Genomic DNA, 12,155 nt, shown 5'->3' with positions numbered 1-12,155 from the left:
CTCAGCCGGTTAAGCGGCTGCCTTCGGCTCAGGTCGTGATCCCGGAGTCCTGGGATCGAGTCCCACATCCTGAGCAGAGAGTCTGCTTTTCCCTCTGCCTCCCACTCCCTCTGCCTGTGCTCTCGATTTCTCGCTCTCGGTAAATAAAGAAATAAAATCTTTTAAATAAAAAAGAATAAATAATAAAATGAAATAAAATGCAGCTTCTTGGTTCTCAGTAGAGGGTCTGCAGAACCAGAAAGCCCAGGGAAGAGATCCAGGAATCAGCCTTTTCAACAACGCCCCTGGGAGAGTCTCCTTCTTGCTAAAATTTGAGGCTGCTGTCCTGGCGGTCTGTTTGAGGCCTGGCAGAACCCCTCTCGCCATATGCACTATACACATACGATTTCTCTCCACATTCAATTCTGCCATCACTTAAATCCCTGTGGTTTCAGTTCTCTGGCACTAAAGACGAAGCTGCCACGGAAGGCACTACCACAGTAGTTGCCCCTGAAAGCCAGCTTTTGGGAGGAGAGCTCGGGACTGCCTTTGAAGAGCCAAGCACCGGCTGAAAACCCTTTTGTGCCCAGGAGGTATAAGGGGCCCCCTGGGATGAGATCCTGCTGTTGAAACCAGGTAGACGATTTGAGAAGCTTGTTTTTGCTTCTCTGAGATCTGCAGAGTGAGGGCTCTGAAGTTCACAAACAGGCCCAGAGCAGAGAGATGGACTGAGCAAGAATTTCAGCCCCCCAGTAAGTGTTATGGTCCCCAGGTCGGGAACCCAGATGAAGTCATGGCCCAGAGCCCTCAGCAGGAGGGTTTTGAGGGTCTACTTGCCTCTTCCCTGCCTCAGCCTGGCCTCCACTGCTGTGAGCCCACGTTTTCTGATGGAAGATTCCAGCACAGGCTGTACACTGTGACGTCGGACAGACCTGGGCTCCAGAGCTGGCCTTACCAGTTACTAGCTGCGTGGCCTCGATTCTCTGAGCCTCTGTTCCCTCCCTCGTGGGGGCACAGAGCACCACACTATATCCCTCCCGTGCAGCTTATGAGGCTGAAATGAAAAGGTGAGCCCTAAGTGCCCAGCACGCAGTCACTGCTCTGCCCTGGAGAAGGGTTCTCACCCATTTGCCCTCTGCAGGCTGAGACGCCGCCTGTGGCTCACGCTCCCTCCACCAACCAACTCTGGAAATGCTGCGGGACTATCCCTCAGCCACCTGCTGCCTGCCAGGTCCTTTCAGGCTACAGAAGCTGCCAGTGGTCCTGGGCAGTTCCTCACTGCCCATCTGCTTCTCCCAGGTTCACGCAGTTCCCTCCTTCTCCTTTGCTCTGTTTGGACTTTTGTGATCACGTCTCCATTCAACAAGAACACTTAGAAGCCAGGGTCCCATGTTAGGAATCTCATTAACAATCAGGGAAAAGAATTTAAAGAGCTGTTAACAAAGCTTGGGTATTAAAACTCCCCCACCTTTCAGTGCAGAGAACTCACTCGGAACCTAATTGTTCTTACTTCGGAAATGATTCCAACAAACCTCAAATTAGAAGCAGGAGAGCTAATAAAAAAAAAAAAAAAAGAGGAAGAAGAAGAAGCAGGAGACCTTTTAGAAGCAGGAATCCTGACACACATAAGCTCTGGCTGACAAGAGCAAGAAGAAATCGTCGGGACCTCAGAGTGAAATGAGAGGCAGAAAGGGCAGGAGGGAGTTGGAGAGAGAAGGAAGGAGGAGTGACAAGGACACAGGGACAAGACTTAGCAATCCAAGGTCATTCATTGAAGGGCCACGATTCTCAGAAAGGTGTGATTGGGGATGCTTCCTGGGAGTCCGCAAGGTCAAACCTACTTTTCTATAATACTCAGACCCAATATGCCTTTTTTCACTCCCATCCTCTCTAGGTTTACGGTGGAGTTTTCCAGAGGTTGTGTTGTGTGATGACACAATAGCCCTGAAGGCTAATGGGATGTGTGCTGGTGTGTTCTTGTGGTTTAAAATTTCCTCAGCCTTAATTGTGAATATAGTCGATATTGGTAACCGTAAGCCACAGAGGACAAAAGTTCTCTGGCGCCTTGATAATTTCCTAACGTGCAAAGGAATCCCAAAGCCAAAAAGTTTCAGAGGAATAAAGAGTCACTGTACCCCATAGCCTTGACATTCCCACGTAATATCAGAGCAATGTCATGAATTTTCAAATAGGAACCATGGCTGCAGGCCACGAGAAAGCTACCATGGTCCCCCGTGGTGCCTTCCTGGGAACGTTTACCGTGGCCTCCCTCATGAGTAATTAGAGGTGTGTGTGGGTGTGTGGGTGTGTGTGAGGGGAGCATACCCACTGAAACAATCTTATTCATTTTCTAATCCCCTGAGTGGCACACAATTAGCGCTCAGTCAATATCTTAGAACTGAGTTAACCGACTTTCAGTGGGTCTGCTGAGGGTGCCCGAGAAGTCTGTGATTCCATTTGTAAAGATTTCCTTTGCAACAGCTAAAATGTACCTAAGATGCTTTTCTGACTTTAAGTGGTTTCCTACTTCAAGGAAGGAAATCTTCCCATCAGAAGCCTTGCTCAGGGGGCATTGCCAGGGCTGGGGCCGTGGAGAGAGCAGGGCCTCTGGGTCCTTTGCACTTGGGCTGCAAAGCGAGTGGTGTGCCCTGGCGTTGTGCGAGTCCACAGCTCTAGGAATCACACAAACATGGAATCAGCCAGGTTCCACCTCTCTCACGTGTGTGACCATCCCTCGGCCTCGGTCCTCTTCTGTGAGCACCCCAGCAGGACCTGCTCACAGATGAGATGGGGCAGGCGCAGCCCCTATCTCAGTGCCCAGCAGCAGAGAGGAGCTCACGCGGTGGCCGCTGACAGCATCAGCCCTTAGCTCATTTCCAGCAGGTTTAAGGTGATGACGGTATGCCACAGAGAGATGATCACATCACATTTTTTCCAACGAGTGCCACTATCTGTGTGTATGATTCTGGTTTTTAGAAAGTCCTGGCGTAGTCATCCGCTCATGCCCTCTCTCATGAAACACATATGGAGAGCCGACACTGAGCAGACCCCAGACTAGATGCCAAGGAAGCTGAGATTCCTGGGGCGGTCTGCCCTATCTAGAGCCTCCCAGCCTGCTGGGGGAGCAGACAGCTCCAGAGACCCACCCAGCATAGACCAGCATGCTAAACACAGTGACAATGACAACAGCTGTGTTGGGGTGAGATTTACTCTCTATAGGGCAAGGCACTCCTCATGCATAACCTGATTATCTTCCCAGCAACCCTCTAAGACAAGTGCTATTATTACTCCTGCGGTAGAGGAGGAAACTGAGTCACAGCTAAATACCTTTTGAAGGTCCCACCATAATGAATGGAGTCTAAACTTGAACCCAGGCAGTCTGGCTCCAGGGCTGGTTCTCTTATGCACGAGGTTATGCCCCTCTAACACACCCAGACCCTGTAACTATAAGTCGGAGTCTGGTTGTTTCTTTAGGAGGGCCCAGGGTGGAGAGAAGCCTGTGGGGCTGGGAGTCCAGAGACTATAAGCCAAAGGCCTGGCTCTTCTTCGGTGGCCTCTGTGTGACTGCAAGCAAGACACTGCTCTTCTCTGAGCCTTGGTTTCTTCCTCTAAAAAGGAGGTGTGATTGTGGGACCGATCTCAAAACTTGTTGGTATGGTTGTATCCAGTCCTGCAAGGCAGTCTAGTGCCGTGGTTAGAAGGGAGGGAGCCAGGGCTAGGTGAAGCGTCATTGGTTGTGTGACCCTGGAGGAGTTACTTAACTACTCTGAGCCATAAAATGCTCGATAGTAAATTTAAATGCAATTATAAGTATGAAAGGCTTAGCGCAGCTCACGAGAATCGTTCAACGTGCTTAGCTTTTAGTATTCTGCACAAGTGACTAGCAAGTCAGGAAGCAGGACAGTACTACTACTGTACAAAGCTGGTCTAAGGCGAACCAAGTCCCAGGTTACTGTTTTGGGACAGGGACACATCAATGACATCATGGTTGCGGTATGCTCTGGTCTTAAGGGACTGTGTGCTGTGGGCCTTGCCACTCGGTGTGGTCTCAACCAGCGGCGTCAGCGTCAGCCGGGAGCTTGCTGGCAGTGCAGAATCTCAGGTCCTGCCCCAGACCTGAGCCCGCCTCTGCATTTCCATGAGCTCCCCAGGTAATTCCTCTATATCCTCAAGTTTGAAAAACGTTGGTAAAGCACTGAAAGACTGGTGACAACTGTTTGGGGCCTGGGGTGGGAAGGGTTAATGTTTAGTTTGGCTCCCACAAAGGCACCGGAAACAGAAGGTTCCAGAGATTGAAGCGTATGAACTGATGGGACAGGAAGGCTCCTTTCCTGCCTGTGTCCTGGATGGCCAGGGGCTCCAGCCCGGGACCTGCACTGAGCCCTGAGCTGCAGCGAGGAAGGAACCCTGGGCCTGGACAGCGGAGGGCATGCTGGGACAAAGGCAGTCCGAGAGCCTCTGTTCAGGTTACCTGGTCTCACCAGGCCTAAGCTGGGAGCGTCTGTCCTCAGGCCAAGGCCGTAGGAGGTCTGAGGGAGAGTGGGGAGGCCCAGTGGAACGTCATGGTTAACTGAGCAAGGCTCTCCCTCGGGAGGCGAGCAACCAGCCCTGGGACAGCTGTGGGAGGGCTTCTGAGGTCTCCCTGTCACACCCGCCCTGCCTTTGGCCTGGGCTGCCCTGGCCTCTGGTGGATGAGGGCAGGGCTGGGATCCTGACCCCGAGCCTCCCTCCGCGGTGCTTCCTTCTAGTGCTGGAGCAGCTGCTGCCTGAGCTCACAGGGCTGCTCAGCCTCCTGGACCATGAGTACCTCAGTGACACCGCCCTGGAGAAGAAGATGGCTGTGGCCTCCATCCTGCAGAGCCTGCAGCCCCTCCCAGGTCAGCCACTGGCCCTCTGCCCCCAGTTCCTGGAGAACCTTCAGGAACTCCCCAGAGCCGAAGCCTCACAGCATGCCACCAGACACTTTCAGGGCCTGGCGGGTGTCCTCAGCCACTTTGTTCTTCTCCATCCCAGCTCTTCGTTTTTTCTTTTGTTTTTTTTTTTTTTAATATTTTATTTATTTGACAGAGAGAAATCACAACTAGGCAGAGGCAGGCAGAGAGAGAGGAGGAAGCAGGCTCCCCGCGGAGCAGAGAGCCTGACGCGGGGCTCGATCCCAGGACCCCGGGACCACGACCCAAGCCGAAGGCAGAGGAGGCCCCAACCCACCAAGCCACCCAGGCGCCCCCCCAGCTCTTTGTACCCCTCCCAACTCGACCCACTAATGCTCATGTACACAACACAGCTGCCACACACACTCACACACACACCATGCTCCCTCGTGTGCACAACACATTCTCACTGACACAGGACACCATAGCAAATATGCTGTCCCAGGACACACGCCACACACTCACCAGCAGCACGCTCTCCCAGACGCTGCTCACGCGACACACGACACACAGCACACCCGAGTACACGTCGCACACCCCACGTACTCTCATGCACGACACTCACACGCGGCACACACATTGCGCACACACCCTCTGTGGGGTGTACCAGGCTCTATGGCTTCCCTCATGCCCCTCCAGGAACCCCATAGCTTCTCTGCCCCACCGTCTGCTCTGCAGCAAGGGCTCCCCATCCACTCCTGCCTGTGCTCGACGCCCCAGGTCAGCCCCGCACTCAGTAAACTCTGACAAGCCGCACTGTGCCTATACAGTGTTGCGGGGATCTGAGGGATGGGGGCACAGGCATCACTCCTGGGTGACTCTCTGAGCCTCTCCTCCAGGGACAAAACAGGCTGATGTCATTGGCAGGCCTCACAGGACGGTGGGAGGGTGGGAGGGCCGGTGGTCTGCCAGCCATGTTTGGCCCTGCCCCCTGGCCCTCCCCAGAACAGCCTTACGTCCTGTTTTCTATACTGTGCTCTGAGCATCCTTTCCCTTGGAGAAGGAGATGCTCAGAAACGAGGTAAAAATCAGAACAAAGTTTGAAAACCAGGGAACTCATTTAGGATGTGCACGTGCTTTGTCAAAGGGGCCGAGTCCTGAGTGGGCTTGTGTCCCAGTGGCGGGAGGGGAGACTGTCCATCCTCAGAGTGGGCAGCAGCAGACCACAGTCCCCCTCACCGCAGCTGGGCTCTCCCTCTCCTCACAGCCAAGGAAGTCTCCTACCTGTATGTGAACACAGCAGACCTCCACTCTGGGCCCAGCTTCGTGGAGTCCCTCTTTGAAGAGTTCGGTAAGCGACCCTCTCCCAACCCCAGCCGGGCGCTGTCCTCTCCCTGCGTGCGCGAGCCCCCTGCCCCGGTCTCCGGAAGGTCCCTCGGATTGGGTGGGAGCCTGACTCTAACGTCGTAGCACTGAGTCACAATGGGCAAGTCCCTTGGCCTCTCTGGGCGCTGCCCAGTCTGAAAATCCATTCAGAATCTGTATGGTCACAGGAAGTCATCCCCAGGATTTGAAGAAAGGTAGGGAGGAATGCATAGACCAAAGAAGACGCTGTCGCTCTGCTGCTCACAGCCGCTGGTGGGGGCCGCCTGAACCTTGGGCTGAGCCTCCCTGCCCCCCAGCAGAAAGGAGAGCTGCCAGTGGGCATGGGAGCAGCCATGCCGGGCTGCGGGCAGGACGTGTCCCAGCCCTGCTCCCTCCCGAGGGAAGACAGCACTATTCCGCTTTGAGAAAGCTGCAGGTCAGGTGACAGTTTCAGGGATGGAGAGACTGAGGGAAGACACAGTGCCTTCACGACCTACTTCTTGAAAATCCCAAAGCACCATACCAGATACCGTCTCCTTTGGCCCTCTTGGTAACCTTGGCAGACAAGGCGAGGGATTATTGGGACCGATTTACAGAGGAAAAGACCAAGTCTCAGTGATGGAGTCACTTGCCAAGGGTTCTAATGAAGGAGGTGGTGGTAGAGGCCTCCAGACCCCAGGTCCAGGCTTCCTCCCATTCTACCGAGCTCATCCCTGGCTTCCTCTGCCCCCATGGCCTGCCCCTCGGTAGACTGTGACCTGAGCGACCTCCGGGACATGCCAGAGGATGACGGGGAGCCCTGCAAAGGAGCCAGCCCTGAGCCAGCCAAGAGCCCATCTTTGAGACACGTGAGTCATGGCCTGGATTCCCACACCCTCTGGCCCTCTGGCCCTCTGAAGTGGCGAGCGAAGCTCTCCTGCCAATGCCTAGGATCCCCCTGGCTGTACAGGACCCTGTTCTAAGAGGAGAAACGGGCTGTGAGAACATTTCAGTGACCCATGATGTGCTCACCACGCCCACGCTGAGCGGGGATAATGTGGTGAACTGCCCTGTCCCTTCAGGCACAGAGGACGCCCCCCCTCCCCAACTTCTGACTGCCATAATAAACGTGGAGTGAGTGTGGGGAAAGCTCTGGGTCAGGGCTTGGTGGCCTCTGCTCCTCCTGCTGCCGTGCGGTCTTAGACGAGTCACCTCCCCTTTCTGAGCCCGTTTTTCACTTGCAAAATAAAGTTTTGGGCCATACCTGGGGTTCCCTGCCTTTGTCCATGGAACTAAGGCAAGGGGCTCATAATCACATTGAACACTGCGTTGACTGCATAACTCACTATCCTCATCACCGTCCACTGGTACCAACTGTTGACCTCTTGCTGCGTCCTTTTCATGCTCACAATAACTGAACGAGGTTGGCACCGTTGTTACCCCCATTTTACAGATAAGGAAACGGAGGCTCAGCGTGAGCACACATGTCAGTGCCCACAACTCGTGAGTGACAGAGCTTAATCCCGGTGAGGCGAGGGTGCCCTGGCCTCAGGGCCCAAGCTCTTAGCCATGAGGCCGTGCCACCTCACTGAGTACCGTGTCTTCCATGTGCTTGTCGTGCTTCCTCACAGGTGTGCAGACATGTTTGCAGAGCACTGCCGAACTCACAGTGGTTTTTGGTCATTCCACGTGGGCTTACTTAATCAAAAGCCTAACGACAGCTGTGTGACCCTCCAAAAAACTTTTAGATCTTCCCAGGAAGTCCTGATGCTGAAATAAGTCGGGCAAGAAATAGAGGACCAGGTGGTCTCTCAGGGTTCCCACCTCTGCCCCCTGCCCCTCTGTCGGAAGTTCCCGCTTCACATCTGCATCCCCCCTCCGCCTCCTTGGGGCTCGTGCCTCTCTCTGCCGCAGCCTCCTTTCTGTCACCCCACTGACTCCCTCCGCTCTCTTGGCCTTCTTGGTCTTACCTGCCTCCTTTGTCCCCCTTCAGTCAGCTGACCTGCCTCCACCGCTTCCCCAACGGCCCCCGCCAGAGGACTACTATGAAGAGGCCCTCCCCCTGGGACCGGGCAAGTCCCCTGAGTACATCAGCTCCCACAGTAAGTTTCTGGTCTCCCCCATCGCCCAACTGGGACTCCTCTCCTAAAGCTCCCGTGTGTCGTGCCAGGGCTGGAGCTCCAAGCCCAGCACCTGCCTAGCCCTCCGCACAACCGGGGGAAAAGCTGCCTGAGCCCCCAGCCTCTCTAAGTGGGGAGGCCAGTGGGCCTAGCCTCAGCGATCAGGGACTTGGTTCCAGTCCCATTTCTGTCCAGCCTTGGACATTCCCCTTCCCCACCCTGAAAATAAGAAGGGGGCGGGATACATGCATATAATCGTGCAGGGACGGAGGTCCAGAGCCGGCCACTGTGTCCCGGTTCTGCACACTGAAGCCGGGGCTTACTACATGCTCCTCCTCGGTGTACACGATGAGCTGGTTCATACTTTAGCCCCACCACGTCTTACGGGCGGATTGAGTTATTAAGTTAACTCGGAGGATAAAAAAGCATGTGGCCGAAATCAAAAGGTCTCCGAATAGAGTGTGGGCACCCCAGGGAATTCATGAACCGATGTAGGAACAAGTACTAGAAGTCTTACTGACATTTAGCTCAACACTCCTTTCTAAAATTTCTATATGAATGTTTTGGAGTTCTAGCATTTATAATCTAATAATAGTGTAAGGCCTGTAAGCAGTCTGTCCACATGCATATGATTGACCCATGCATACGTGCAAGTACATTACATGGTTACATTTTTACTGGTAGGTGAACACAATAAAATGAAATAATTTAGAGGGCGCTGGTACAAACAACCTTTGAAAAATCTCTTAAATCGGCCACAACAGACAGTCATCTTTCCATGGGTTTCCTCCAGCCCGGAAACGAACGGCTGTTTCTTTGAGGATCAGCTAAGTCACTGGCTTGGATAGAGGAAGCCAACATTACGCACCAAGAAACTATATTACGGTTTTTGGGTGACCCAGCATTTGTAGTTGAGCTTCTAGAACGTAATGCTTATGTGGTGCTCCGCTCTCAGTAGCACGGCGGATTATTCTCCAACTGCCAAAAAAAAAAAATGAAACGGGTCTGTCTGTGCTGATCAGAACTGAATTCCAAGACATCTTCATTGATCAAAACCTCAAACACAGAATACTACCTATTATAGGATTCCATTTATTCCTGAATGGGGTACTCACACACTCACGCATGTGTTTTAGCAATTTTTCTAGGATGTGCAAGGAACCGTGAACAGTATTCCCCAGTGGGAAATGAATAGAAATCTGGGGGAAGGGAACATAATATTTTCCCATTCATACTCTTTTGTACTGATCGTGCTTATCACCATGGGCATATTTTTTTTTTGTAACAAAATATACATAACATAAAATGGACCATTTCAACCACTTTAAAGTGTCCAATCAGGGGCATTTAGTACACTCACCGTGTTGGGCAGCATCAGCTCTACCTGGTTCCCAAACATTTCATCACTCAGGGAGGAAAGCGTGTACCCATTAAGCAGTCGCTCTCGTCGTCCTTTTCCCCTGAGCCCCTGGCAACCACCAATCTGCTTTTCGTCTCCGTGGATTGGCCGATTCTGAATCTTTCACATAAATAGAACCATATAATGTGTGGCCTCTGGTGCCTGGCTTATTTCCCTTAGTATAGTGTTTTCGAGGCTAACCCGCATCACCCCGTGACTCGGTACTCCTCTCCATTCTATGGCCATGTCGTATTCCATTGTACGGATAGTTGTTCAGTCCTTTGTCAGTTGGTGGATATTTGGGTTTTTTCTGCCTGGGGCTACTGTGGCATATTATTTTTAGGATGAATCAACTAGTGAAAACAAAGTGGAAGGGGGGGCTTAGACCAGGTGGTCAGTGGTTCTCTTTGGCCTTGAAAGTCTTGTGGTCTGTGTTGCTGCAAGCGGCTATGTGGATGCAAAGCAGGTGACTTTGTTCTATTTTATCCACTTGAGGACAGGAGAGGAAGGTGAGGACAAAGTGCTGAAGCTCAGATCAAGGCCCTCGGCTGGGTGAGGTTCCTCCACCTTCCCCAGAAGCTCACACTCCTCTCCACTAGGGCAGTGGGGATCCTGGAGCAGGAGGGAAGGGCGGGCCTCAGGAAGGGCCAGGGAGCTTGACCAGGGAGAGGGCACCAAGCGCATCGGGGAATATCCTTCCTCTGACACAGTGACCAGCCCTGCCAGGTGTTCAAGTGCGCTGCCTGGGTGTCCCCTCCCTCTTTCCCATCGCAACCCGCCCACCCCCCTCCATCTCACAGGATGTTGCCGGCCTCTGAGGCCGCAGAGGACCTGCTGGGAAAGGCAGGCTCTGATCATCACTAGTGAGATAGTACTAGGTCTCCTAGTTGCTGGAAATTTGAGTGTCGCTGTCCTCAGGAAACAGATGTATGGCAGGGATGGGAGCCCAGAGCAGCACTTTGAAGAACAGTGTGGTGTGAGAGCCAGCTGGACTGCATGGAGGAAGTCTTCCTGGAAGAGGGGCTGTGCACCTATTCCCTGAGCTGACAACCTCAGTTCTCATGCAGCCTCTGTCCCTAGCAAACGGTGTATGGCCACAGTGTCCGCATCTGTAAAATGGGCCTCACACCTACCTCCCTGCATTGTAGGAGTCAAAGGAAATAATCATGACATCTGGCATCTGTCTAGCACATTCTATGTACCAAGCATTGTGCCAAGAGCTTATATGCATTGTATCACTAGTCCAAGGTGGGAACTGCTCCCGTCACTGTAAGGTGTAGACCCTGAAATGCAGAGAAACTGAGACTTTTATGACCAATAAATGGTGGCGACAGATTCATCTCAAATCTGGTCAAACCCAAAGCACATGCCTTTAACCCACCGATCTTCAGAGTATGCCCCAGGGACCATCTGCATCAAAATAACCTTAACTGTTAAAAAAAAAAAATCTGACTTCTTGGAGTTCCATATAGTTTCTATTTGTACAGGTTTTTAAGGTCCTAGTAAATAGGGTTTTTTTAGATGTCGATTCCTCAGCTCAGTCCCCACTGGTGAATCAGAATCTGTAGGGAGATAGCCCAGGGATTTGCATTTTAAAGAGACCCCAGGTAAATCTGAGCAGAATACAATACCATATAGCCCCCTCCCCTGCACTGTGCTCCCCCCTGAGTGGGAATGTGCTGGGAACATTCCATGGAACATTCCAGCTGTTATGTTCACTGTTGTATGCGCTTCCATTACCTCCTCCAGTCCAGTTACTGCCCATAGTCACAGAGGTTTGGGAGAATCACTGTCACAAGAGAGAGCATATGTATCAGGAAGGGAGCAGAAGGACCAAAGTGGCAGAAGATGAGGGGGTGCTGAGCCCAGACAGAGCAACGTATAGGGAGAGGGCTGTGACCAAGACACACACCCACACACATGCACACGTACATACACACACACACACATACACACACCAGTGCTGTGGGATCACCGAGGAGGTGCTGACCATTCTCTGTCTGAGAAGGTCAAAAGAAGGTTCTTTGAGTTGGGTCTTGGAGGATGAGTAGGAGTTCTCTAGCAGAAGCTAAGAGAGCACACAGAACAGCATGAACATGGCCCTAGAGGTGTGACAGGGCCCAAAAGGGCAGCTCCTGGTGACAGGAGCACAGAGAGCTTGTGGGGAGCTAGAGCAGATGACATGCAGAGAGAAGGCCCCTCACCCTGGCAAGGGAGTTGTACTCTCTCTTCCCCAAGGAGGGACAGGGTGTCTGGAGTCTTCCCCTGCAGCCTGCCTGTCTTTCTCCAAGGTGCCGCTCCTTCTACCAACCCCACAGATGGCTGCAGCCCAGCCCACTCCATCATGGATGGCTACTACGAGGATGCAGACAGCAGCTACCCCTCGACCAGGATGAATGGGGAGCTAAAGAACTCCTGTAAGTACTGGGAAGGTGTTCAGAA

At 52.8% G+C, this 12,155-nt stretch overlaps 1 protein-coding gene across 6 annotated transcripts in view; it reads left to right on the top strand.

The window, feature by feature from the left end:
• AFAP1L1 (actin filament associated protein 1 like 1) overlaps window positions 1–12,155 on the top strand; it is a 59,944-nt gene that overhangs the window by 21,744 nt on the left and 26,045 nt on the right. For 3 of the 6 annotated variants that reach the window (XM_045998634.1, XM_045998630.1, XM_045998629.1), the window contains 5 exons: window positions 4,728–4,856; window positions 6,118–6,201; window positions 6,966–7,063; window positions 8,188–8,296; window positions 12,005–12,130. In XM_045998634.1, the coding sequence (XP_045854590.1) occupies window positions 4,814–4,856; window positions 6,118–6,201; window positions 6,966–7,063; window positions 8,188–8,296; window positions 12,005–12,130 (460 nt within the window). In that variant the 5' untranslated portion in view covers window positions 4,728–4,813. Of the gene's footprint in view, window positions 1–4,727; window positions 4,857–5,496; window positions 5,631–6,117; window positions 6,202–6,965; window positions 7,064–8,187; window positions 8,297–12,004; window positions 12,131–12,155 lie in introns of those variants that run through there. The other 3 variants (XM_045998632.1, XM_045998631.1, XM_045998635.1) reach the window with 2 other exon arrangements.

The sequence above is a fragment of the Meles meles genome, chromosome 3 (assembly GCF_922984935.1).
Source record: "Meles meles chromosome 3, mMelMel3.1 paternal haplotype, whole genome shotgun sequence".
NCBI classification, from domain to species: domain Eukaryota; kingdom Metazoa; phylum Chordata; class Mammalia; order Carnivora; family Mustelidae; genus Meles; species Meles meles.
Note: the sequence above shows the minus strand (reverse complement) of the source record. Positions and strands in the feature narration are given on the sequence as shown.